General features: G+C 48.4%; 1 protein-coding gene across 1 annotated transcript; it reads right to left on the reverse strand.

Moving 5' to 3' along the window:
* Window positions 1-4,642: 4,642 nt before the first annotated feature.
* On the reverse strand, window positions 4,643-26,965 carry CLNS1A (chloride nucleotide-sensitive channel 1A). Its single transcript, XM_068139778.1, has 7 exons — window positions 26,790-26,965; window positions 21,408-21,544; window positions 16,136-16,252; window positions 14,995-15,105; window positions 12,911-13,084; window positions 8,898-8,975; window positions 4,643-5,259 (listed from the first exon to the last, which is right to left on the reverse strand). Exons 1-6 carry the CDS (start codon window positions 26,936-26,938, stop codon window positions 8,908-8,910), a joined length of 756 nt encoding a protein of 251 aa, XP_067995879.1. The 5' UTR covers window positions 26,939-26,965; the 3' UTR covers window positions 4,643-5,259; window positions 8,898-8,907.
* Between the last annotated feature and the right edge of the window lie 771 nt (window positions 26,966-27,736).

Below are 27,736 nucleotides of genomic sequence, written 5' to 3' on the forward strand. Positions count from 1 at the left end.
TGTGGCCAGCAGGAGCAGGGAGGTCATTCTGCCCCTGTACACTGCACTGGTTAGGCCACACCTCGAGTACTGTGTCCAGTTCTGGGCCCCTCAGTTTAGGAAGGATGTTGACTTGCTGGAACGAGTCCAGAGAAGGGCAACAAAGTTGGTGAGGGGTTTGGAACACAAGCCCTATGAGGAGAGGCTGAGGGAGCTGGGGCTGCTTAGCCTGGAGAAGAGGAGACTTAGGGGTGACCTTATCACTCTCTACAACTACCTGAAGGGAGGTTGTAGACAGGCTGATGATGGTCTCTTCTCCCAGGCACCCAGTACCAGAACAAGAGGACACAGTCTCAGGCTGCGCCAGGGGAGGTTCAGGTTGGATGTTAGGAAGAAGTTCTATACAGAAAGAGTGATTGCGCTATGGAATGGGTTGCCCGGGGAGGTGGTGGAGTCGCCGTCATTGAAGGTGTTCAGAAGGAGACTTGATGGGGTGCTTGGTGCCATGGGTTAGCTGTTTGGGTGGGTTGGATTGGTTGATGGGTTGGACACGATGATCTTGAAGGTCTCTTCCAACCTGGTTTGGTTTATTCTAATAAAGGTTTATTCTAATAAAGATGCAGAAATGTGGTGCTGAGGGACATGGCTTAGTACATGGTAGAGTTAGAGAATGTTTGACTCAATGACCTTAAAGGTCCTTTCCAATCAAAATGATGCTGATTCTAGGATTTGTATCCCACAACTAGAGCAAAAACCCCAATGCATGAGACCTGAAACGTAAGTAACTTAATACCACATTCTGCTTCTAAAACAGAGGCTGCAGAGGCTTCTCTCTGTCACTTTCTTGCTTTATGATATTTTATCACTTCTGGCTGTTTCTACAGTGATCCATACCTTACAGACTAGGATGTTGGTTTTTTTTCTCCCTGGGGGGTTCCCATTTACTGGTGCACTCAAGCCCACGTGTCAACCTCATTTTTGTTATGGAAATGAGCCTTACATAATGAACTCATTTGCATGTCTCCTTTGAGCCCATGCGGCCCACAGGCTAAAGATCTCAAAACTAAACCTTGGGAGAGCATAAAATCAGGCAGCGAACAGAAAGAGCAATCAGAGACACAGGCAACCAGGATTGGTTAGATTGGTGAGGGGTTTGGAACACAAGCCCTATGAGGAGAGGCTGAGGGAGCTGGGGTTGCTTAGCCTGGAGAAGAGGAGACTCAGGGGAGACCTTATTGCTCTCTACAACTACCTGAAGGGAGGTTGTAGACAGGCAGGGGTTGGTCTCTTCTCCCAGGCAACCAGTACCAGAACAAGAGGACACAGTCTCAGGCTGTGCCAGGGGAGGTTCAGGCTGGAGGTTAGGAGGAAGTTCTACACAGAGAGAGTGATTGCCCATTGGAATGGGCTGCCTGAGGAGGTGGTGGAGTCACCATCACTGGAGGTGTTCAGGAGGAGACTTGATGGGGTGCTTGGTTGCATGGGTTAGTTGATTAGGTGGTGTTGGATGATAGGTTGGACACGATGATCTTGAAGGTCTATTCCAACCTGGTCTATTCTATTCTAACCTATCTCCACTGCCTGCAAAAACAAAGTCCATAAAGCAAAGAGCTCAGATCCGATTTGTGGCCCTGTCCCTGGAAACATTCCAGGTCAGGTTGGACAGGGCTCTGTGCAACCTGATCTAGCTGAAGATGTCCCTGCTCACTGCTAAGGTTGAACTAGATGACCTTTAAAGGTCCCTTCCAACCCAAAACTTCTGTGTGCCTACCTCTGTTGGTTGTTTTGACATTAGACAGTTTGAAAACCACTTGATATAAACCTGGCCTGTATTTCATAGCCACTAGAATACAAAGTAAAAATCACTAAGAAATAGAAAAGTCTTAAATTGACTAAATTAAGGCAAAACAACAAAAAAAGTATGATGAATTTAACAGCTCTTGGTAGTACAGACAAAAATTTGTATTTTACATTCCGAGTGCTTAGGAAGTATCAATGCTCCCTGAACACTTACACACGGCTTAAATACAAGGTGTTACTGAAGACAAAACTTGTCAGTCTGCACAAGGCATTCCTCAGTGTGGTCTTCAGGGCTCATCCAGGTATTTCCACATCAACAAAGCTAATCATAAAACGTAGAATAGTTTTGGTTGGAAGAGACCATTCAGGTCATCGAATGCCACCCAGCACTGCCAGCTCACCGCTAAACCCTGACCCTCAGGACCATTTCTACACGGCTTTTGAATCTTTCCAGGGATGGTCACTCCTCCACTTCTCTGGGCAGCCTGTTCCAGGGCTTGACAACCCTTTCAGGGAAGAATTTTTTCCAAATGTCCAACCTGAACCTCCCCTGGCACAACCTGAGGTCATTTTCTCTTGTCATGTCACTTGTTGTTGGGAGAGAAGACCAACCCCCACTTCACTCCAACCTCCTTTCAGGGAGTTGTAGACAGCAGTGAGGTGTCCCCTCAGTCTCCTCCAGACTGAACAACCACACTTCCCTCAACTCCTCCTCACAGGTCTTGTTCTCCAGACCCTTCATCAGCTTTGTTACCCTTCTCTGGACCTGCTCCAGGACCCCAATATCCTTGGAGTGAGGGACCTAAACCTGAACCCATTATTTGAGGTGTGGCCTTAGCAGTCCAGGGGCACAACCTCGCACCACTGATTTCACCTGGAAGCATCCTGTGATGTCTGCTCCTGGAGTTCTGCACCAATACAACACAAATTCTCCTTATTGGAGCTTCCTACTGCTTGGACACTGCATGAAAGTACCAAGAGGAGCTGCAGAGTCCTGCTGCCCTGTAGGTTAACTGTGCCCATCTGCCAGGACATCCAAGAGGGAGTCTGCAGTTTGAGATGCCCAACAACAGAAAGCCCACACTCCAGCAAGTCAGATCTACTCAAAAAAGGGAGCAATCAACCCCCTCTGCTGTAACAATGAATGGCCATTTTGAGCTCTGTGAGCCTTCTTTCTAGGTGATCTTTAAGGTCACAGCGTCTTTATGATCACAGGATCAAAGAATGGTGGGGGTTGGAAGAGGCCTCTGGAGATCATTCAGTCCAACCTCCCTGCTAAAGCAGGGTCACCCAGAGCAGGTTGCCCAGGATCACATCCAGGCAGGTTTTGAATGCTTCTAGAGAATGAGACTCCACGACCTCTCTGGGCAGCTCTGGCACCCTCAAAGGAAAAAAACTTCTCCTCATGTTTAGGTGGAACTTCCTGTGTTCTCATTTGTGGCCATTGCCCCTTCTCCTGTCACTGGGCACTACTGAAAGAGCCCAGCCCCAACCTTTTGGCCCCTGCCCTTTAGCTGTTGATAAGCATTGTTAATGGGGATTCATGATGACAATGATGAAACTACAGTGCTGGCAGAGTTTCAGCTTTCCCTTAATCTCACCCCGTGAGGATTCTCCAAATGCCAGTGCAGCAGTGAAAAGCCTCACTCTGTCCCCTCCTTTGTCACTCGGTATCCCCAACAAAACCATGCATACATTTGCATAACCATCTCTACATCTGTGTGCAAAGGGGCTAGGAAATGGTCTCTGGTAGCATGTCTTCTTGTGTCCCAAGCTGAATACCTGATTTATTCTGCAGCTTCAATAGCTCCCAGCATGATTAAGCCATCGCTGCTTTGGCATTCCCAATGAATATTCCACAGAGTGGTTCTCATTTTCACACACCTTGAACCCAAACCAGATGCCAGCAGGCTGAGCAGGGCAGGACCACTCAATACCATTCCAAGAGGGTTGGGCTGGTAAAGAAAATTCTTCATACACCAGTATAATAGAATCAGAGAATAGTAGGGGTTGGAAGGGACCTCCAAAGATCACCAAATCCAACCCCCCTGCCAAAGAAGGATCACCTAGGGCAGGCCACACAAGAACACATCCACATGGATTTTGAGTCTCCAGAGAGGAGACCACAACCTCTCTGGGCAGCCTGCTCCAGGCCTCTGTCACTCTCACCATAAAGTCTGTGTTGAGGTAGAACTTTCTACATTCCAGTTTTACCAGTTGTCCCTTGTCCTATCACTGGGCACCATGAAAAAATCCTGGCACCTTCATCCTGACACCCAACCCTCAGGTATTTATAAACACTGGTAAAATCCTCTCTCAGCCTTAAACAGCCCCAAGTTTCTCAGCCTTTCCTCAGAGGAGAGATGTTCAAGTCCCCCAGTCATCCTGGTAGCTCTCCACTGGACTCTCTCCATCAGATCCCTGTCTTTTTTGAACTGGGGAGTCCAAAACTGGACACAGGGAATCCTTTAAAAAAATTCACAAAGCAACTTCAAATCAAAGGGAAGTGGAAAAAGTTTAGTGCCAGACTTGCAGTCAGAGTGAGTTAAAAATCCTTGGATTTGGCACTGTTGTCCCATGGCAAACACCACCCCCCAACAGAGAGGTAACCAGTAAGAGCTCCAGCAGGAGGGATCTGCTGGGACTCTAAAGCTGGGCTCCTAAGTGCAGGAAGTGTCAGAGTAATTCTACCTTACAGCTGCATCCTGCAAAGGTGCTGCCCTGCTATCCAGGTAAATGATGAAAACAGCTTCAATGGACTTCTTTTGGCCACAGCAGAGAGGGCTGAAATTTGAGGGACATCAGCTCAAAGTCACCAGCTGCTGGAGGTAAAGGACTGAGAACTGCAACACAGAGCTGGTCGTGAGATACAAAAAAATCTTAGTTTATTTAACAATGTTGTTAACATTTAATACAAAGACACAGACAGTTCTGGTTCAGGACTTTCCAGGCTGCACTCCACCTCCTCACCACCCAATCTCTGCTCTCAGAGGGACAGAAAAGTACAGCACTGAAACTTGAGGGGCAGTAAATTGAGCTTTGCTTTTAATCCTTGACAGACCTCATTTTCCTTTTAGTCAGACTTTGTAACATTTCTGTGGCCTTTCTGCTCCACAGCTCAAATGAACAGCTATTAAAAAATATGGAAAATTCCAGGACAATCTAAAATTCTGTTCTGCTTCCACTTTTATCTCTGCAGTCCTAGAACTCCTACAAAGGCTTCTTTGAAACGCCCCCCCCCCCGCCGATTAGGCCCATTCAAGTGTTAGATGCAAGAGGTTTTACTGCTTTGTGGTTTGTTTCGCTGTTTTCAATAACCTCATAGTGGTCACAAATGCCAAACCCCGTGTTTGAACACCTAGAAAAGCATTTACAGACCTAGATGGCTAAGCTTAGGTCATTAAAAGGAAAGCTAACTCCCGAGCGTCACCGCAACGCCTTCTGTTTTACAGCTGATCCTGCAAGTGCCACGGGAGGAACCTGAAAGACACAAGGCACCAAGTTTAACTAAATGGGCATTCAAATCAAAACTCAGCAGTCAATCACAGAATCAACCAGGTGGGAAAAGACCTCAGAGATCAGCAAGTCCAACCTATTACCTAATATCTCACACCACCTGACAAGTAAACCATGGCTCCAAGTGCCACATCCAATCTTTTTTTGAACACCCCCAGGGATGGTGACTCCACCACCTCCCTGGGCAGCACATTCCACTGGCCTTACTCCTTCATTTACTCCAGTTTGAGCTCATTCTTAGTTGTAAACAGTTCTGCACAGGCTAACCCAAGGGGACACCCACTGGTCCTCTTCACCCTGGCAATGACACCTGCTCTCTTCTCTACACAAAAGCAGCATGTTCAACACCTGCTAGGAAAGCATCTATCTCATTCTATCAATTCAGTAACTCAGTTACATGTAAACTAATATTCCTGAGCTTTTTACTTCCATTGCTTCCAGATGAGGAATTTCCAGCTCACTTACTGCCTGACCTTTAATATGCTGTTCAATAACACCCCATTTTTCCTACATTAGCTTTCCTGGCAAGTTCTTCCTGTATTTTATTTTCACCCTTCCAGAGTGGCTTCTTGCAGTCACAGAGGACAGCACTTCATAGCAAACCCCCCTGCTTTCCAGAAGGGCAGCAGTTCTGAACTAGGGTCAGTCAAGGACAGCACTGCACTCACGCAGTTGCATGCCTGTGTCCCAGAAGACAGACAGAGACACCAGTTGCTTCAAAACAATTACTGCAACCTCATGATGCCACAGACAAACCACCCCTCATTACAAGACCAGTGGGAATGTCCCCTATCAGCTGCCAGCAAGTCTTGCAGGAGCTTCAGCGAGCAACTGTCACATCTCATTTGGGTAATGAGCAGTAACATGCAACATGAGTGGCCCGGCAGGCTGCGCTTCAGAGGCAGAGCAGCATGGTGCTCCCTCAAGGAGCACCAACAAGATGCTCCTGTAGATCATTCTGGCAGTTCAGAAGGGCTGAGCTGCTTCAGAGTACTAAGAAGATCAGAGCCTGCTCCCTATTTTCTGTGTGGAACCAAGCCACCCTCCTGCTCAAACTTGTTAGCGAGGTGACTGGCACAGAGCTGCAAGAGCTGTTCTTGTCACCTGGCACAGTATCACAGTACATCAGAGATCATCCAGTCCAACCTCCCTGCCAAAGCAGGATCACTTAGGGTAGTCTGCACAGGAATGCATCCAGGTGAGTTTTGAAAGTCCCCAGAGCAGAAGACTCCATGTGCAGCTCTTTGTTGCTGCCTTAAATCCTAGGGAGTTGAACCTTCTGCAATGACATCACCACACTCAGGCTGCTGGTTACTTGAAAAAGAGCCAGCACACCCACATCTCCACAACTGCTACCTAGAGTGACAGCGCTGCCACACTTGACACTGCATGTGCAGATTACTTGATCTGCCCCAACAAGGACCAGTTCCTCAGCTCTGAGAACTCCCTATCCAGTCACCTCTGGCAGCATTCATCTCCACAGTCATTTGCCATGCTGTGGAAGGCACAGAGTCATAGAACCCCAGAATGGTCTGGGTTGGAAGGGACCTCTGAAGGTCATCTAATCCAAGCCCCTCTGCAGTCAGCAGGGACTGTTGAGCCTCACCTTGAATATCTCCAGGGATGAAGTCCCAAACTCCTCCCTGGGCAACCTCTTCCAGTGTTCCACTACCCTCATGCTAAAGAAGCATAGCTGTGCTACACTGTTGAACAACATGCTAGTTGTTCCTAGCATCCAATCTAAATCTGCTCTTCTCTACTTTTAAGCCATTGCCCCTCGTCCTGTCACTGCAGGCCTTTGTAAACAGTCTCTCTCCATTCTTGTAGGCCTCCTTCAGGTGCTGGAAGGCTGCTATTAGGTGTTCCTAGAGCCTCCTCTTCTCCAGGCTGAACACCCCCAGCTCCCTCAGCCTGTCCTCAGAGCAGAGCTGTTCCAATTCCCTGATCATTTTTGTGGCCCTCCTCTGGACCTGTTCCATCAGGTCCACATCCTTCCTTTATTGAGGACTCCAGACCTGGATGCAGGTGAGTCAGCAGCAGGAAGGACTTAACTAACCAAAACTACTTAGAGTAGTTTCCACCAGCACTTTCAAACTCCTTTGAGATCTGCCACCAGCCACTAACTCTTCTTAATCCTGCTCAAATATAAACTATGACAGTAAGCATTGGAGGTGGAATCATCTGAACCAAGCAGCAGACTTGCCAAAGTTAGAAAATGGTTGAACTTGATGATCCTAAAGGTCTTTCCCAGCCAGAACAATCCCATGGTTCTATGCTAAAAGGCTCTTTAATTACAGGTGAAGAGTTTTCCTTAGTTTTAAAAGGTGTTCTTTATCAGATGACATAATGCTTCAAACACACAGCAACAGTATTTCAATTTTTACTGGAAAACCTTCTCTCTAATCTGAAAAGTCTTTGCCACAGTGAGAAATACAACTGAAGAAAAGTTCAAGTCCTTACACTAAACAAGAAATACTAACTCAGGCCCAGTGGCAGTGGTTGAGGTCAGTGAACAGAGGGCTGCTCAGAGGCTTTCAGAACTGCAGAAGCACCAACAGCAACACAGGAAAGTAAGAAACAGGAGGGGAAAGCAGGTGTGCATCACCCCTGCACAGCAGCCCTTCTGCTTCTCTGTGACACTGGCATCCCTGAACAACTTCTGACATTTCTGACATGTCATTTCCATTGACATTTCCATTCTTGCCTCCTTAGTTGTGGCTCTTTCCCCCTGTGCACCTTTACCTATTTTCTCCCCCAAGTTTTTGCCTGTCTGCCCCACAACTCTTTTTTCTGGCATTTCAGAGGGACAGTTGTGGTGCTCAGTCTGAGGTGAGAGCTGGTGGTTTTGCTTCTCAGAGAGGCAAAAAAACCAGGACAAGCCACCAGCACCAGAGCAGGGGCAAGCCATGCAGCAGGGACCAGCATTGAAGCAGGGGTGGAATCACAACACCCATTGTGCCTGTGCCTCTCCTCAAACGCAGCCCCAGAAGAAGCTGCTCCTCCTCTCCCAGGAAGCACTGGCACATCCTGTAAAGCTACCAAAGGGAGAAAAGCAGTACAGGGTGGGCAAGCAAGAGGGCACACTTGTACAATGCCCTGAGCAGGGTGTTGTTTACAAGTCAGGCAATTGTGACAACAACCCCATCAAGATTGTTCCATGACTTTACCAGGAACCATTCCTGCTCTGCTTACAGCAAAGGAGAGGGAAGCGCAGTGCTGTGACATGTTCTGCCCCCTTGAGAGGCCTGGGAAACCTTGCAGGCTAAGGGCAAAATAATGGATACTGAGGAGAGTAACTTCCCACATTCATGTATCAGCATCTGAGAGCCTCTGAGATCAGACAGTTCTTAATTTACCAAAGGGCTGCCCTGCCTTCTGGGTTACCCACACAACATGACAGCTCACACCAACAGGCAATTTCAGACAGATCACTGAACATCTTCCCACCTTTGTCATCACTACAGAAAACTTCTCTAAATCACCATCACCCTGATACCACAAGACATTTCCTGTAGGAGATCTGTGATGAAGTGCATTTACACAAGTTACAGAAGGCTCTGCAGGACTGAAAAGTGTTGGTGTGGGGAGACAGAAGCACTTACAGCAGCCTCCTCAGTGATCCACTTCGGCGTCTTCAAACTGCCCGGCAACTACTGGTGCTATGTCCACCTCCATCCCATCTGAAAAAGAGGAAACTACATAAGGCTCAGGAGTGGATGATGTGAACAAGTCTTATGAGGAATGGCTGAGGAATCTGGGCTTTAGTCTGGAGAAGAGGAGGCTGATGGGAGACCTCATTGATCTCTACAGCTCCCTGAAAGGAGGTTGGAATAAGGTGGGGGATTGGTCTCTTCTCCCTAGTGTCAGGTAATACAACAAGAGGAAATGGTCTGAAATTGTGCCAGGGAAGGTTTAGGTTGGAGATTAGAAAAAATTTCTTTCACTGAAAGAGTGGTCAGGCATTGGAATAGGCTGCCCAGGGAGCTGCTGGAGTCACCATCCCTGGAGGTGTTCAAGAAACCTGTGGACATAGCGCTTTGGGACATGGTTTAGAGGGCATGGTGGTGTTAGGCTGACGGTTGAACTCAAGGATCTTAGCTCTGCCTTTTCCAACCAAAACAATTCAACGATTCTCTGCTATCCCAGGAAAGAGAGGGAGTGCCCTCTGCTGACAAGAGTCAGTCAGAGCAGAAAACTCCTTCCCTGAACTGAGAGCGGCTGAAGGGAAACGTCAATGTGCTCAAGGGTGTGGGTTCTACCAGCTCCATCAGTTGATCACTTAAGACATGATCACAGCATAGTAGGGGTTGGAAAGGACCTCTGGAGATCATCTAGTCCAATCCTCCCTGCTAACACAGGTACACCTAGATTAGGTGGCACAGGAACACATCCAGGGGGTTTGGTCACCTACACCCCCATCTCACCCTGTCTCATTAAGAGACCTAAATACCAGATATGAACCAGTTCATTTTTCAAATGAAGTTCTGGTGTAACAAATTATCCCCATTAATGGCTTTAATTAGGCTTGCGACCGTTTGAGGCTGTGCCTTGAAGAAAGGGACAGTGCTGGGACACTCTGGCTGAATGTTTTGTAAACAAAGACAGGTCTAAAGAAATTTCATTGGTAGATTGGTAGAACGCAGATTTAAGTTTTAGTGCAGCTGGAATTTTTTCTCAGTTCGTTCCTTTCCCTCTCCCTTTTCCAGCTTGCCTGCTTCTGGGCACCTAGCCAGAGCGACCCTGGATAAAATAAGCACTAATCCTACATTGGAGGTGGTGGAGTCACCATCATTGGAGGTGTTCAGGAGACTTGATGGGGTGCTTGGTGCCATGGGTTAGTTGTTTAGGTGGGTTGGATTGGTTGATGGGTTGGACGCGATGATCTTGAAGGTCTCTTCCAACCTGGTTTTTTATTATTATTAATTCACATGAGGCCTACTAAAACCATTGTTCCTTAATAACTGCCTTTTTCTCTCTTTAACCCTTTTTGGGAAAAAAGGGAGGTAGGGGGAGAGAGAGGGTGTACAGTGGGAGGAACGCTTCTCTGTCTGGAGGAGGGAATTTCGTTCCTGTATTCTTTTTTCCCTTGCTGTATATTTCTGTACATAAATTGTAAATACTGTATATATTGTGTATATATACAACCTGCATTTTCACACTGCTTGTAAACATAGCATCCCTTTTGCTTCTCAAGCCGAGTTAGCTGTGGGGTTTTTTCCTCTTTGTGGGGGAGGGAAAGCTAGGCCTTCTCTCTCAACCCACTACAAGGCTCTAACAGAAAGGGGTTGAATCCTATTCTGAAACATCTCTCAGCAGTCACGCTGAAAACACAAACAATGACTCTGTGCTGTGATGTTAGAAAACAACATCTCTCTGAAAACTGACCAAGCCCAGGGGACATCAATAATTGCAGCAAGCCAGGAGGCAGCACCACAGCAAATAAAATTATGGAGGCAAATAAAATGGATGAAGATGGCTTCCAGAGACATGACATTCTGGCTGATCCATTTATCTCCATTTTCAGAATTTGGGGTCAGAAACTGTCAAAACTTTCAGCTGAAGGGCACTGCTGAACCCTGAGTATCATAGAATCATACAATGGTTGGGATTGGAAGGGACCTCAAGGATCAGGCAGAGGTTGGTCTCTTCTCCCAGGCAGCCAGTACCAGAACAAGAGGATACAGTCTCAGGCTGCGCCAGGGGAGGTTCAGGCTGGAGGTTAGGAGGAAGTTTTACACAGAGAGAGTGATTGCCCATTGGAATGGGCTGTCTGGGGAGGTGGTGGAGTCACCATCACTGGAGGTGTTCAGAAGGAGACTTGACAGGGTGCTTGGTTGCATGGGTTAGTTGGTTGGGTGGTGTTGGATGACAGGTTGGACATGATGATCTTGAAGGTCTCTTCCAACCTGGTCTGGTCTAGTCTAGTCTAGTCTATCATCCAGTTCCAACCCCACTGCCATGTACAGGGACACCTTCCACTAGCCCAGGTTGCTCAAGGCCTCATCCAACCTGGCCCTGAACACCTCCAGGGAGGGGGCATCCACAACCTACTTGGGCATCCTGTTCCAGTGTCATACCAGCCTCACTGTAAAGAATTTCTTTCTATTATTCAGGCTAAATCTACCCTACAACACCTACAGTTATCTTTAAGTTACAAACATGCATTAAAGAGAGGCTGCCAACAACTGTCAAAGCAAACAGATTGAAAAATTGTCCATGTGGATGAGGATGGATTAGTTCTTATTCTATGGATGATTCTAGGCAAGCTGAGAGAAATCCAAACCATCCGCAGCATCTCAGGGGAAACCTTCTCCCTCTCTGTAACTTCCTGAAAGGAGGCTGCAGTGAGGTGGGGGTCAGTTTCTCTCCCTAGAATGAAGCAACAGGACAAGAGGAAATGGCCTCAGGTTGCACCACAGGAGGTTCAGGTTGGACATGAGGAACAATCTCTTTCCCAAAAGGGTTGTCAAGCCATGGAACAGGCTGTCCAGGGAGCTGGTAGAGTTGCCATCCCTGGAGGGACTGAACACACATGTAGGGAGGAACTGCTTCCCTTCTCTCCCAGTTAATATATTGCTCCAGCAAAACCAACACACAGAAAAGGCAAAATTTGAGAGATTAGGGTATTTTTCCCCAACAAAACCTGAAGGCTGTGCTGCCATTCAGTGAGACCTGGACAGCTTGGAGAGTTGGGTGGGGAGAAATTGAATGAAACGCAACAAGGGAAAAGGGGTCTAGGAGCAATGGTGAGCAGAAGGATGACCACGAACCACCAGTGTGCCCTTGTGGCCAAGAAGGCCAATGGTATCCTGGGGTGTATTAGAAAGTGTGTGGTTAGTAGGTTGAGAGAGGTTCTCCTCCCCCTCTACTCTGTCCTAGTGAGGCGACATCTGGGATATTGTGTCCACTTCTGGGCCCCTCAGTTCAAGAAGAGCCTCAGGGAACTACTTGAAAGAATCCAGCGCAGAGTCACAAAGATGCTGAAGGCAGTGGAACATCTTCCTTATGAGGAGAGACTGAGGGGGCTGGGGCTCTGTAGCTTGGAGGAGAATGAGAGGTGACTTCATTCATGTTTATAAAGATTTGAAGGGCAGTGTTGCAGGGATGGAGTCAGGCTCTGCTCAATGATGTCCAATGACAGGACAAAGGTGCAAGCTGGAGCAGAGGAGGTTCCACATGAACATAAGAAATTTTGTCACTGTGAGAGCAACAGAGCCCTGGAAGGGGCTGCCCAGGAGGGGTGTGGAGTCTCCTTCTCTGGAGATACTCAAAACCCACCTGGATGCATTCCTGTGTGACCTGCTCTAGGTGATTCTGTTCTGGCAGGGGGGTTAGACTCAATGATCTTTCAAGGTTCCTTTTATGATTCTAAGAACCCCCGAGGCAGTGATCCTCATTTTTTATCACAGCAGCCCTCAATCCCTGGCAAGCAACAAGCAGCCTGTAGGGCCAGAATCCCTGGCTGTGAAGAAAGGTAAGGTTGCTGCTGATGCCCACAGTGCAGTGAGGTATCACCCACAGCATGATCCTTGCTCAGTCCTGGTGTTCATGAGTTAGCTGGATGGGAGGAAGCACTGCTTTCGTCTAGTTTTTAATACAGAAAAACATTTCTTACCTTCAAACTCTCTGATGGAGTCTTCTGTCCTGACTCCAGCCATGTTGTACTGACTGCTGACAGACTGGGCCAGCATGCCTTCCAGTCTCTCCAGAGTGGCCTGACCTTCTGCAGTTAAGTGCGACAAGCCTTCCTCGTATGTGTAAAAGCTTGGGATGTCACCCTGCTCCAGCTCTGCAAAAAGGAATTTATGCTCACCAGAACAAAGCTTAGGAGCTTTCAGCAAACAGAGACAGAGGAACAGGCATCACAGAATGACTTAGGTTGGAAGGGACCTTAAAGATTAACTATTTCAACCTCCCTGCCACAGGCAGAGATGCCTCTCAACTACGCTCAGCTGCTCAAGGTCTCACCCCATCTGGCTTTGAACAGCCCCAGGGAGGAGGCATCCACAACCTCCCTGGGCAACCTGTTCCAGAGTCTTACCAACCCCATACTGAAGAACTTCTTCCTAAGATCCAGTCTAAACCTACTCTCACCCAGCTTAAAACCATTCCCCCTTGTCCTATTGCTAGACACCCTTATGAAAAGTCCCTCTCCAGCCTTCCTGTGGGATCCCTTCAGGTACTGGAAGGCAACTCTAAGGTCCCCCTGGAGTTTCCTCTTTTCTAGGCTAAACAACCCCAATTCCCTCAGCCTATCCTCATAGCAGAGGTGTTCCAGATAGACATTATTCTTAGATAAACTGATTTGAGATTAAAAAACTGCTTACATCAGCTACAGAATAGACCCAGGGAAGTGAACTGACACACCACAGCCTGAACACTGATCTTCTGCTAGCAGATCCACTGACAATAGGGAAGGCTGGTTGGTGTCTGTGTTTTTGGGAGGTTGGTATCTGTAGTTTTGGGGTTTTTTTGAGAATGGTTTTGCTGAATTCCAATGATTTCTGACAGCTAAACTACCAATTTTCTGCCAATTTCTGAGGTTTTATACTGTGCCTCTGGCACAAAGAATGCATTGTCCAGAAAAGTAATAAACAAGAAACTTCTAAACAGATCAAACCATTCTTATGGCAAATCCCACTGGAGAAGTTCCAGGTTGCTCCAGTGACTAGTTTGGGGCTCCTTAATTCAAGGGAGAGGGGGAATTACTGGAAAGAGTCCAGTGGAGGGCTACAAAGATGCTGAGGGAACTTGAGCATCTCTCTGAGGAGGAAAGGCTGAGAGACCTAAGGCTGTTTAAGCCTGGAGATGAGAAGACCGAGAGGGGATCTTCTCAATATCTAAAGATTTGGGGTCAAGATATTCACAGTATCACCAAGGTTGGAAGAGACCTTAAAGATCATCAAGTCCAACCTGAAAGGACACTGCTGCCTGCCCACTGCAGGCTTGAACCCCCAACCCTGAGATTAAGAGTCTCATGCTCCACTGACTGAGCTGACTGTATATTAGGGCCACATTCTTTTTCTGAGGTGCCCAGTAACAGGACAAGGGGCAATGGGCACAAACTGGGACACAGAAAGTTCCACCTGAACATAAGGATGCCAGAGCTGTGGCCTAGGCTGCCCAGTGACTGGAGAAGCTGAGGCTGTTGAAGCTTGAAAAAGAGAAGGCTGAGGGGAGACCTCATTACTGTCTATAACTACCTGAAAAGATGCTGCATAAGGCTGGTGCTGGTCACAGGCAATTAGTGACAGAACAAGAGGGAATGGCCTCAAGCTGTAACCGGGTAGGTTTAGACTGGACAGTAGGAAACACTTCTTCACAGGAAGAGTGGTCAGGCATTGGAAAGTGCTGGGCAGGGAGGTGGTCGACACATCAACCCTGGATGTGTTTAAAGGTTGTTTGGATGTGGTGCTTGGGGCTATGGTTTAGGGGTGAACCTTGCAGAGCAGGGTTAATGGTTGGACTTCGTGATCCTGAGGGTCTTTTCCAGCCTGAACGTTTCTGTGATTCCCAAAGAGGTTGTGGAATTTCCTTCTACAAAGACATTCAAGACCCACCTAGACATGATTCTGTGCAACCTGCTCTAGGGGTAGCTGCTTTAGCAGGGGGGTTGGACTAGATGAGCCCCAGAGGTCCCTCCCCACCCCCACCATTATGTGATTGTGTGTATCCATTTTAGAACTGACTGGTACGAACCGTGGGCCTCAACATCGTACTCTTCCCCTTCGTAGTCATTGTCTGAGTCTTCATCATCGGGGTCTGGGTGCAGAGTCTGACATTCACACATGGCTGAAAACATGGCTTCCACTGCAGGAACACAAATTGGAATAGGTTGCCCAGAGAGTCACCATCCCTGGAGGTGTTCAAGAAATGTGGGGACGTGGCATTCATTTCTCACTCATTTCTCAACCAACACCCCATAACAGGCAAGAAATCCTGCACTGAGTGATCAGAAAGATTGAGAGTATTCCTTTACTGAAACCACCACTGAATTCATACTTAAAAGCATTGTCCAGCCAACAACCATGCAAGAAACAAACCAAGATTCCTATAGCCAGCCTAGTGCTTCATCCATTTAAACAGGACTTTTCAACTATCTCATAAAGGTTTCTCTCTGGACAATTTAGTCTGTGGTTACCCACTGCAGTGATAAGAGAAGAACAACAGGTACAAGGTGGAACACAGAAGGTTCCACCTCAATGTGAGGAGACACTTCTTCATGGTGAGAGTGACAGAGAACTGGAACATGCTGCCCAGAGAGGTTGTGGAGTCTCCTCTGAAGTCTTTCAAAACTCACCTGGAATGTGTTCCTGTGCAGCCTGCCCTAGGTGACCCTGCTTTGACAGGGGTGTTGGACTTAATGAGAGGCCCCTTCCAACCCCTAACTTTCTGTGACTCTGTGACTCCTTGCAGCATCTAATACTTAAGATTCTTAACACCTGGATCCTAGTGGAAGCTCTGGGATACAACTGCCTTCCAGCAGTAGTGTCTGGACATTCCTAAAGAAGTTATGAGTGACTCAAGTATCACTGGGTTTGTAATTAAAAAGATGTTGCCCATAAAGTTCTCTGCTAATGGTAGGGAAGATCATCTCTCTGTCAGGTGTTGATACTTAAAAGTCTCTATTTTACAGCACTGGAATTTTCCTTGAGAAGCAGCTGCTCGAAATATTCCATCTTCAAGCAACTTAAATCTATTTGCATTGCTCTTTTCAGCACACCAAAATGAAGTAATTGGAGAAGGACACCAAAAGATGCAGGCATTTACATGCCTGCAACAGGGGCTTCCACAGCCAGCCAGAACTTGAAGCTGAAGCACAGGTTCCCTTTTCACTTACAGGCTGATTTGTCGCTGGGTACGAATCTGAATTCCGCGATTGGTTCTGCGTCGTCATCGCTGTCCTCCTCCTCTTCCTCCTCCCCTTCAGCCATGGAAGCCTCTTTTGTCTCCTCTCCTTCAGGAAATCACAAGATTTACAAGAAATGTGTTTCTTTTATAGATAGTTTTATGTTTGAGGGCAACAAAGCTGATAAAAGGCCTGGAGAACAAGCCTTGTCAAGAGCAGCTGGTGGAACTGGGGTTGTTCAGCCTGGAGAAAAGGAGGCTCAGGGAAGACCTTCGGACTCTATACCTGAAAAGAGGTTGGAGCCAGGTGGGAGTTGCTCTCTTTTCAAGTAACAAGGAACACAACAGGAGGAAAAGGCCTTAAGCTGCACCAGGGGAGGTTTAGATTGGGCATGAAGAAAAATTCCTTTCCCAAAAGGATTGTTTGAGCCCTGCATCAGGCTGCCCAGGGAAGAGGGAGAGTCCCCATCCCTGAAGGGATTGAAAAGGATGTGTAGTTGTGGTGCTGAAGGACATGGCTCAGCAGCAGACTTGGCAGTATTGTGTTAATGGCTGGACTCAACCTTAGAGGTCTTGCCCAGCCTAACTGATTCTATGACTGTGTCCAAAAAAGCCACATTTGTTTATTCTTTCAGAAACACAACCTGAGAAGAGAGCAAACCAGTCCACTCCTATCCACATTATGGACACTCAAGGTCCTCTCACACAGCACCTCAACACTTGCAACACACACAAAAACTTCTCTATTAATAATTTTAGGGCTTTAGATTTCTGCAGCAAATGCATCCATGTACCTCAGGAAAACTGCCTGACTCTAACTAAAATCAACTGTGCTCAGAAACCCCCCAGGTCAGCTGTTTTCATTTGCTTGCATGACGCTGCAAATGGATTTTTGTCAATCACAGGACTTTTATAGATCCTCTGCACTACTGTCACAAAATCAACGTGCTTCCACCGCAGCATCTCCCAGAGGACTGTGGTAGTTACAGATCTGCTTGATGTCTGACACTCCTCACCAGCCAGCAAGATGCCGGAAGCATAAAGTGCAGGGAGAGTCATTCACTTTGTGGCTGAGGACACTGCACTGACAGCCTCAAAAGTGCATCTACTGAAAAAAAGAGGAATACAGTTAAGGCTGTTCCACTGAGAGTGGCTTTTTCCACGTGCAAAACTGGCATCACTAAGAATATGAAGAAGCCAAGAAGCTGCCAGCCAGCAGCCCCCAAAAATGAAGTGTCCAAGGCAGCTACCCAATTCCTTTCCAAGAGACCCCCACGGGGCACAGCTTGCTACTGCTAAGCCCAGCTCCGTTTTCAATGCAGCCAACCTCTGATTGCCTTTTTTCTGACAAAAGGGCTGAGGAGCAGGCACATACCCACAGAGAGCATGACAAAAGCTTCCAGAGGAAGAACTAAATGTACCCTGCCCAGCTAAGAATGAAGACTTGGACTTGACGATCTTAAAGGTCGTTTCCAGCCTAAATGATTGATTCTATTACTCCTGCAGCTAAAGAAGTGGAGAGGGTTGGGTTTAACACTGCTCAGCAATTCAAATTGCAGAACAGGGGTCAGCTTGAAAACTAGAGGAGTCTACTTGCTGCAGAAGATTTACAGGAGCCAGAGTTCATACATTTAAAACACAATCACAAAAAAAACCAAACACAATCAAAACCAAAAATAGCAAAGAAAAAATCAAGACAAAAGTCAGCCTGTTACGGATTTACAGGTAAGAACAGACTAGAATAGAATTAACCAGGTTGGAAGAGAGCTTTGAGATCATCCAGTCCAAACTATCATCCAACACTATCTAATCAACTAAACCATGGTACCAAGCACCCCATCCAGTCTCTTCCTAAACACCTCCACTGATGGCGACTCCACCACCTCCCTGGGCAGCCCATTCCAATGGCCAATCTCTCTTTCTAAGAAGGACTTTTTCCTAACATCCAGTCTAAATTTCCCCTGGTGCAACTTGCTCTGGTGCTGGTTGCCTGGGAGAAGAGACCAACCCCCACCTGGCTACAACCTCCCTTCAGGTAGTTGTAGAGAGCAATAAGGTCTCCCCTGAGCCTCCTCTTCTCCAGGCTAAGCAACTCCAGCTCCCTCAGCCTCTCCTCACAGGGCTGTGCTCCAAACCCCTCCCCAGCTTTGTTGCCCTTCTCTGGACACATTCCAGCAAGTCAACATCTTTCCTAAACTGAGGGGACCAGAACTGGACACAGGACTCGAGGGGATCAAGAACTATCACAGGAGATTGATGAATATTTTCAAACATTAGCAGAATGAATGAAAAGCTGGAAACAAAACAATCTTGGAGGTCTTTTCCAAACAAAACAATGCTAAGATTGTTTTTTTAAATCTATCCTAAGATATCTTCAGCCCAGGCTCAATTTAACTCAAACAGAATTAAAGGAAAATGAGGAAAACCCAAGAGGTGTATAGAGGGAGGTTCTCCTCCCCCTCTTCTCTGTCCTGGTGAGACCTCCTGGAATATTGCATCCAATTCTGGGCATCCCAGTTGAATAGGGACAGGGATCTACTTGAGAGAGTCCAACGGAGGGCTACAAGGATGACTGAGGGACTGGAGCACTGCCTTATGAGGAGAGGCTGAGAGCCCTGGGGCTGTTTAGTCTGGAGAAGAGAAGGCTAAGAGGGGATTTAATCAATGTTTATAAACATCTGAGGGCTAGTTGTCAAGAGGAAGGGGACAGGCTCTGCTCAGTGCACCCTGTGACAGGACAAGGGGCAATGGATATAAACTACAGCACAGGAGGTTCCACCTCAACATGAGGAGGAACTTCTTCACTGTGAGGGTCATGGAGCACTGGACTGGAACAGGCTGCCCAGAGAGACTGCGGTGTCTCCTTCTCTGGAGACTGTCAAGACCTGTCTGGATGTGTTCCTGTGTGACCTGCACTAGATTCTATGGTCCTGCTCTGGCAGGGGGGTTGGACTCAATCTCCGGTGGTCTTGTCCAACCCCTAACATCCTGTGACCCTGTATGTCCATGTCCTCTTATAGAGACTGTCAGAGAACATCAGCAACATGAGAGAAGGAAGTAATGAAGAGTATTAATAGCTTAAAAATGCCTCTGCTTCCTCAGTCTGGGAGTGCTTTGAGTGTACAGATCTTTAATATAGCATCTAGACCTTAGCACTGCCTACAACCCTCTGCAACCCCCTAACAGGAGGTTGTAGTGAGGTGGGGGTTGGTCTCTTCTCCCAGGTCGCAAGCGACAGAATAAGAGGACATGGCCTCAATTGTGCCAGGGGAGGTTTAGGTTGGATATTAGGAAAAAAATTTTCCCCAAAAGGGTTGTCAAAGCCTGGAACAGGCTGCCCAGGGAAGAGGGTGTGTCACCATCCCCAGAGGGATTGAATAGCCATGTAGATGTGATGCTGAGGGCCATGCATTAGTGGTGACCTGGTAGTGCAGGGTTACTGGTTGGACTTGATGATCTTAAAGATCCCTTTGACCCATAACAACTCCATGATTCTACAGTTTAAAGAAAATTAAATGCCAGATTTCAACCTCTAACTTCAATGACTAGTGGGCACGAAGAAGAAAGATCTTGCCGGGAGGAGGCTCAGGGGAGACCTTATTGCTCTCTACAACTACCTGAAAGGAGGTTGTAGCCAGGTGGGGGTTGGTCTCTTCTCCCAGGCAACCAGCACCAGAACAAGAGGACACAGTCTCAAGCTGCACCAGGGGAAGTTTATGCTGGAGGTGAGGAGAAAGTTCTTCCCAGAAAGAGTAATTGGCCATTGGGATGTGCTGCCCAGGGAGGTGGTGGAGTCACCATTCAAAAAAGGATTGGATGTGGCACTTGAAGCCTTGGTTTAGCCATCGGGAGGTGTCAGGTATTAGGTAATAGGTTGGACTTGATGATCTCTGAGGTCTTTTCCAACCTGGTTGATTCTGTGTAGACCTTACACCTGTCACTCTCCAAGTGAGATGATAGTTTATGACACACTGCCAGAATTAAGGGGGAAAAATATCAACACATCAAAAAGATAGAAAACTTCCCAAGAACAACGGAAGAGAAAATTTGCCTTCTCCAGGTCAAAGCAAGAATGGCCAAAAGGTTGGTGGTGTGGGAAATCTACAAAGATCCATTGAGCCTGGGAACAGGAGCTGTTGTGAGGGCTTTTTAAGCAAGTTGTGGGAGGAAATGAATGAAAGCTTCCAGGCTGCTGAGAAACAAGCAGGAATTCATAAAGCCTAAGGAGGGCAGCAACATTAACATAAATTCACAGTATCACACTATCACCAAGGTTGGAAGAGACCTCAAAGATCATCAACTCCAACCTGGCACCACAGACCTCATGACTAGACCATGGCACCAAGTGCCACGTCCAATCCCCTCTTGAACACCTCCAGGGATGGTGACTCCACCACCTCCCTGGGCAGCACATTCCAATGACGAATGACTCTCTCGGTGAAGAACTTTCTCCTCACCTCCAGCCTAAACTTCCCCTGGCACAGCTTGAGACTGTGTCCTCTTGTTCTGGTGCTGGTTGCTAGAGAGAAGAGACCAACCCCTTCCTGGCTACAACCCCCCTTCAGGTAGTTATAGAGGGCAATGAGGTCTCCCCTGAGCCTCCTCTTCTCCAGGCTAAACAACCCCAGCTCCCTCAGCCTCTCCTCACAGAGCTGTGCTCAAGGCCTCTCCCCAGCCTTGTTGCCCTTCTCTGGACACGTTCAAGTGTCTCAATGTCCTTCTTAAACTGAGGGGCCCAGAACAGGACACAGGACTCAAGGTGTGGCCTAACCAGTGCAGAGTACAGGGGCACAATGACTTCCCTGCTCCTGCTGGCCACATTATTCCTAATGCAGGCCAGGATGCCATTGGCCTTCTTGGCCGCCTGGGCACACTGCTGGCTCTTGTTTAGGCAGCTGTCAATCAGCACCCCCAGCTCCCTCTCTGTTTGGCAGCTCTCCAGCCACTCTGTGATTCAATGAAGCAAGGATGACACCCAAGCAGGGAGACCACAGAGGAGCTCAACTGTATAAAATGTGTGATAAGAGAGCAGAAAGCTGATTCTCAGCAGCTCCAGCTGTATGTAAACATGCTGGGAGCAAACCAGCACAGAAACTCTAAACAAGGGCAAAGCCTCTCAAATAAAACATCCTTCAGGGAAACAAATATGCCACCTATTACATGAATGAAGAGCATCATTTTTACACACAAAACTGATTACTTTTGTAGAAGAAACAGCGCTGCACAAGACTGTGCGGGAAAACTAAGCAACACTCCAGGCATACCTTCAAATTTGGCATTGACCATGACGTACAAATGCTCCCAGGGGTAGGCACTGAGGTCCCTGGAGACTGCATGGAGGCTTATGGTTGGGTAATCCAAGGAGAAGCCAACTCCAGAGTTCTCCAGCCACGTCAGGCGACTAACAAGGAAGAGAAAAACCAAGAAGTTATAAGGAGAGGAATCCAAGCTACCTGACACACACCTGCAGGAAAACAAAGCAACAAGGCACTTGCCCCACACTCAAGCAATACACAGCCCTGGACCTGCCCTAACAGCTCCTTGCATTAATTGATGGCTGAGGTAAAAGAAGCCTTTTCTTAAAGAACCCTAAACACATTCCAGCTTTACTACATTTGCACTAAATCTTCAACTTCAGGCTAGATGTGAGGAGGAGGTTCTTCACCATGGGAGTGGTGAAGCCCTGGAATGGGTTGTCCAGGGAGGTGGTCAAGGCCCCGTCCCTGGAGGTGTTTAAGAGCAGGCTGGATGAGGCTCTGTCCAGCCTGGTCTAGTGTGGGGTGTCCCTGCCCATGGCAGGGGGGTTGGAACTAGATGATCCGTGTGGTCCCTTCCAACCCTGAATGAAACTATGAAACTATGAAACTTGAGGGCCAGTGGTATCCCGGGGTGCAGCAAGAAAAGTGTGCCCTGCAGGTCTAGGGAGGTTCTTCTCCTTCTCCCCCTGAGACCACAGCTGCAATACTGTGTCCAGTATTGGGCTCCCCAGTTCAAGAAAGATAGGGATCTGCTGGAGAGAGTCCAACAGAGAGCCACAAGGATGATTAGGGGACTTGAGCATCTCCCCTATAAAGGGAAACGGAGAGCCCTGGGGCTGTTTGGTCTGGAGAAGAGAAGACTGAGAGGGGATCTGATCAATGTCTATCAATATCTGAGGGGTGGGTGTCAAGTGAAGGGGGCCAGGCTCTTTTCAGTGGTGCTCAATAGTAATACAAGGAACAATGGATACAAACTTGAGCACAGGTTTCACCTCAACATGAGAAGAAACTTCTCTACAGTGAGGGTAACAGAGCACTGGAGCAGGCTGCCCAGAGAGGTTGTGGAGTCTCCTCTGGAGACTTTCCAAACCCACCTGGATGCCATTCCTGTGCAGACTACCCTAAGTGATCCTGCTGTGGCAGGGGGTTGAACTCGATGATCTCTGGAGGTCCCTTCCAACCTCTAACAGTCTGAACTTCCCTCCCTCTTCATTTTCTCCCTCCTGCAGGTATCACTCCCAAAAGCAACTACAGAGGTTCCAGAGTGTGATTTATAACTACACCTATTAAACGTTCTGAGGGGATTTAAGATAAAGAGAACACTGAAATGAAAGTCACTGTTGTAACTTCTGGAGGATTACAGATCTGATGTGGGTACAGAATCATAATGATCTAGGCTGAAAGATCTTCAAGAGCATCAAATCTAACTATTTACCTAATACTATGAAGTCTACTGCTAAACCATGTCCCTCAGCACATCTATACATCTTTTAAATACCTCCAGGGATGGTAACTCCACCAACTCCCCGGGCAGCCTGTTCCAGGGCTTGACAAGCCTTTTGGTGAAGAAACTGTTCCTCCTGTCCAACCTAAACCTCCCCTAGTGCAACTTGAGACCATTTCCTCTTATCCTATTCCTTGTCAGCTGGGAGAAAAGACCAACCCCCCCACCTCACTGCAATCTCCTTTCAGGTAGTTGTAGAGTGAGAAGGTCTCCACTGGGCCCCCAGGCTAAACAACCCCTTCTCCCTCAGCTGCTCCTCACAAGACTGGTGCTCTATTCCCTTCACCAGTTTTGTCACCCTCCCCTGGACCCACTGCAGCACCTCAATGTTCTTCTGGAAGGATGGGCCCAAAGCTGAGCCCAGTGTCCAAGCTGTGGCCTCACCAGTGCCCAGGTCAGGGCATATGCTGTATGCAGTAGCACAACCAGTTCTGTGGGCAGCAGAGCCAACCGAGCCCCGTCACAGTTCTTCCCCTCCTCACAACTCAAATGCTATAACCTCTGCTTCCCCCACTGCTACTCATCCCTAACTACACCACAGGTTGTCACCACTGCGCTGCTGCCCCCTTCACATCAGTAAGATCAATGTCCTTCTAGCAGCTTAGAAAGGGTTGCTGTTACTCAGTCTGGAGAAGAGAAGGCTCAGAGAAGACCTTATTGTGGCCTTCCAGTATCTGAAGGGGGCTAAAGGAAAGCTGGGGAGGGACTTTTTAGGGTGTCAGGTAATGATAGGACTAGGGGGAATGGAACAAAACTGGAAGTGGGTAGATCCAGACTGGATGTTAGGAAGTTCTTCCCCATGAGGGTGGTGAGACACTGAAACAGGCTGCCCAGGGAGGTGGTAGAAGCTTCATCTCTGGAGGTTTTTAAGGCCAGGCTGGATGGGGCTCTGAGCAACCTGATCTAGCATGAGGTGGCCCTGGCCATGGCAGGGGGCTTGGAACTGGATGATCTTTGAGATCCCTTCCAACCCTGACAGTTCTGTGATTCTGTGAAATCAAACTCAAGCTGGTTCGGAGTGTCTGTGATTGATGAGGTCATGCAGGGAACAGAAATACTGAGGGGCAGAAAAGGAGACCTCCACCACATGCAAAATTCAACATCCCCGAGTTTCTGTGGAAGAACAAAACCAACAAGAATGTCACAGAAGACTTGGGAAATCAGGCTGAAAGCAATAGTTAGGAAGTGGGAGCGAGGAATTTCTTTCCTAGCCTCAGCCAGGCAGTTCTCAATGTTTAGAGCTGTTGATGCAGAGTCAGTACACAGATCCAAAGCCACATTGTCCTGCCTGGCGCCCAGCTCTCCCACGGCAGGGCCCTCCTGCAAACACTGGCATTTTCTATTCATCACCAGCAAGTGACTGCTTGCTCTGCAACAGACTCAAAGCACATCAGGAGGAACCTGGCAGACCTGTAGGTGCCTCGCACAAAATAATAAATCTGTTGACAGCAGGTGAGAAGGAAACACAACGTCATGGGTGCTGAGAGCAGATGCGGCGCTAACAGAAGCCCTCGCGTCTGCACCCAAACAACTAAACTAAACAGGGACTCAAATTCCACACAGATTCCTCTTCAACAGGAAAGCAACATCCTTAACAAGTTCAGATGAGAGACTTCAAGATGATTAGGGGACTTGAGCATCTCCCCTATAAAGAGAAACTGAGAGCCCTGGAGCTGTTTGGTCTGGAGAAGACTGAGAGGGGATCTGATCAATGTCTATCAACATCTGAGGGGTGGATGTCAAGTGGAGGGGGCCAGGCTCTTTTCAGTGGTGCTCAATAGTAATACAAGGAACAATGGATACAAACTTGAGCACAGGTTTCACCTCAACATGAGAAGAAACTTCTCTACAGTGAGGGTAACAGAGCACTGGAGCAGGCTGCCCAGAGAGGTTGTGGAGTCTCCTCTGGAGACTTTCCAAACCCACCTGGATGCCATTCCTGTGCAGACTACCCTAAGTGATCCTGCTCTGGCAGGGGGGTTGGACTCAATGACCTCTGGAGGTCCCTTCCAACCTCCAACATTCTGTGATGAGGTAAAAGCCCCTCAAATACTATCAGCCAGTTTACAAACGCTTCGTAGCTGAGATGAAATGTTTGCATATACATGGATTTTTTCAGTGTGTTTTAGATCATGTATCTGTTCTAAACAACACTCTCCTGCTGCAGAAATGTATTGTATTTAAAGTACTTTTCTATGGTTAAAGAAACGATGTTGCCTTAGTCAACAAGCTGTCTTCTGGAACTGCACAACTTGGGGAGGATTTAAAGGAGACTTGGAAGAGCACAGATAACACCTTCCAGAATAACCAAACTAAATTCTGCCTAGTAAGAACATAAAATATCCTTGTGATTAATGCAGCACGAGGGACTTCACAGAATCACAGCAGTTAATAACAGCAGAAAACACCCAGCCCTGTCCACTCCCCTTCCTACAGAAGAGAGGTGCTGGCCAGCCAGGTTCCCTTGCTGTGCTGTTCAAAACACAATTGAGAGCAGCAACAGCAGGAACTCGCCACAGGGCTGGCTCCTCTCACTCCCTCTCTAGAGAACTCCCACAATGGCCACCCTCATTCACGTTCCCCACATCCCCTTTCAAGCAGGTCTGCTCCCCTCAAAGGAGAGGGCTCCTCAGGAGAGAACTTAACACAGAAGCAGCCCTCCCGGTCCAGTCTACATCAGTCCCCAGGGAAGCCCTTTGCCTTCCAAGTCAGCCCACACAGAATAAGCCACAAGGTCTCTTAGAATGAAAGAGTTATTTGGGTTAGAAGGTGTAGGTCCTTAATGGTCATTGAGTCCAACCTCCCTGCAGTGAGCAGGGACATCTTCAACGAATCAGGTTGCTCAGAGCCCAAACCAACGTTACCTGGAATGTTTCCAAGGAAGGGGAATCTACCACCTTTCCAGACAACCACCCTCACTGGAAAAAATTTCCTTCTTTCTACCTAGTCTAAGTCTCCCCTTTTAGTTTAAAACCATCAGCCCTTGCCCTGTCACACTAGACTCTGCTAAAACATCTGTCCCCATGAAGTACTGAAAAGCTGCAACAAGGTCTCCCCAAAGCCTTCTCTTACTCAGGCTGAAAAACCCCAACTCCCTCAGCCTGTCCTCACAGCAGAGGGATTCCAGTCCTCTGATCACTTTTGGGGCATCCTCTGAACCTGCTCCAACAGGTCCATGTCTCTCCTGTGCTATGCACTTGAGAGCTGGACCCAGCACTGCAGGGGGATCTCAACAGAGTGACGCTGAAGAGCAGAATCCCCTTCCTCAACCTGCTGTCTGCACTCTCTGGATGCAGCCCAGGACACGGCTGGCTTCTGGGCTGTAAGTGCACACTGCTAATGTCCAGCTTTTCATTCACCAGTAGCCCCAAGTTCTTCTGCAAAGGGCTGCTGCTCTCCATCCCTTTAGCCTCCAGCCTGTACGGATACTAGGATTATCCCATCCCAGGTGCACCTGGCCTTGTTGAACCCCGTGCGGTTCAGGCGGGCCCACTTCCCAGGCTTGCCCACGTCCCGGCTGATGACATTTTTCACACCTGAAGCACGTCAAACGCATCACTCAGCTCGGAGTCCTTGACCAACGTGCTGAAGGTGCACTCGAGCCCACTATGTCATCAGTGAAGACACTAAACAACCCTGGACCCAGCACGAATCCCTGAGGGACACCACTTGTCACCTAACTCCATCTGGACCGTCAAGCCCTTGACCACTATCCTCCGGATGCAACGGTCCAACCAATTCCTTATCTATCGAACAGACGACTCACCAAATTCTCTCCCTCACCAAGCAGCCCCTCACAGCAACGGTCTCCTAGCGCCTCGGGGCACGACGAAGCTTACGGGAGTCCTGAGAGCCGTTAACCCTCCCGGTCCCGCCCCCCTCACCTCTCGGCGACGTAGAGCGTTCCGGAGCCCAGGGAGCGCCCCCCCAGCACCGCCTCCGTGTCCTGCTGCTGGTGCCGAACGCCCTCGGCCGGCGGCGGGAACCGCTTGAGGAAACTCATGGCGCCGCCGCCGCCTCCCTCCTCCACCATCTCCTCCGCAGCGGCCGCCGGAAGCGGAACTGCCCGGAGCGCCGCCGGAAGCGGAACTCGCGGCGCTGCCGACCGTCGCTCGGCGCCTCCCTGGGGGGCGGGGCGCGTGCCCGCGCTGCCGGCGCGCGGGAGCCGTTACCAGCGCGGGGGCTCGGCGCCAGCCAGCGGCAGTGCGGCAGGGCCCTTCTGCCCGGAGTGGCTCCTCCGTGACCAGAGCTCCTCCGTGACAGAGGCTCTGCACGAACCCCTCTGCCTCCCCGGGTGGAAAGAGGAAGGGAATACGGGAGAGAGAAAACTAGCGCAGCAATAAAAAGAAAAGAAAAGAGAATACCATTAATTAAAATGTTAATAAGAAAACCAGTGAAATATATACACAAAACCAATATCAAACTCGCCCTGGTCCCAGGCTGGACTCAGTGGCAAATTGGAAGTGGATTCAGGAACTCATAGATTGAGATCAAAGGCAGGAGAGAGACCTCTGCAGATGCGGCCAGGGAAGAAGAGGTTAAAGCCTGTGGTCTGTGAGGAACGAACTCGCTGCTGGAATTTATAACCAGTTCATTACAAACTAAAGGCAACACCTCCCTACAGGTGCCATCTTTTTAATTAGGATCCTTTCACTTTGGGTACCCCAGTGTGACAAACAGGATAGAGCAGGGCCCTTGGTCTGCACAGGAGTGAGGCTAAGCAAGAGCCTCTTTGCACCACAACCCTTGCCAGTAGTTGGTCATCATCTCATAGAATCATAGAAGACCAGGTTGGAAAAGACCTCAGAGATCAAGTCCAACCTATTACCTA

This window comes from Melanerpes formicivorus, unplaced genomic scaffold, assembly GCF_026170545.1.
Source record: "Melanerpes formicivorus ecotype bairdi unplaced genomic scaffold, bMelFor1.0.p_v2 SCAF_1, whole genome shotgun sequence".
In the NCBI taxonomy this organism is placed as follows: Eukaryota; Metazoa; Chordata; class Aves; order Piciformes; family Picidae; genus Melanerpes; species Melanerpes formicivorus.

Coding starts and splice junctions, on each gene's coding strand:
- CLNS1A (XM_068139778.1), bottom strand. CDS start 26,938: ATGGTGGAGGAGGGAGGCGGCGGCGGCGCCATGAGTTTCCTCAAGCGG. Junction 21,545..26,789: donor ACGCTCTACGTCGCCGAGAG/GTGAGGGGGGCG, acceptor CTTCCTTGTTAG/TCGCCTGACGTGGCTGGAGA. Junction 16,253..21,407: donor GGTCAATGCCAAATTTGAAG/GTATGCCTGGAG, acceptor GATTTCCTGAAG/GAGAGGAGACAAAAGAGGCT.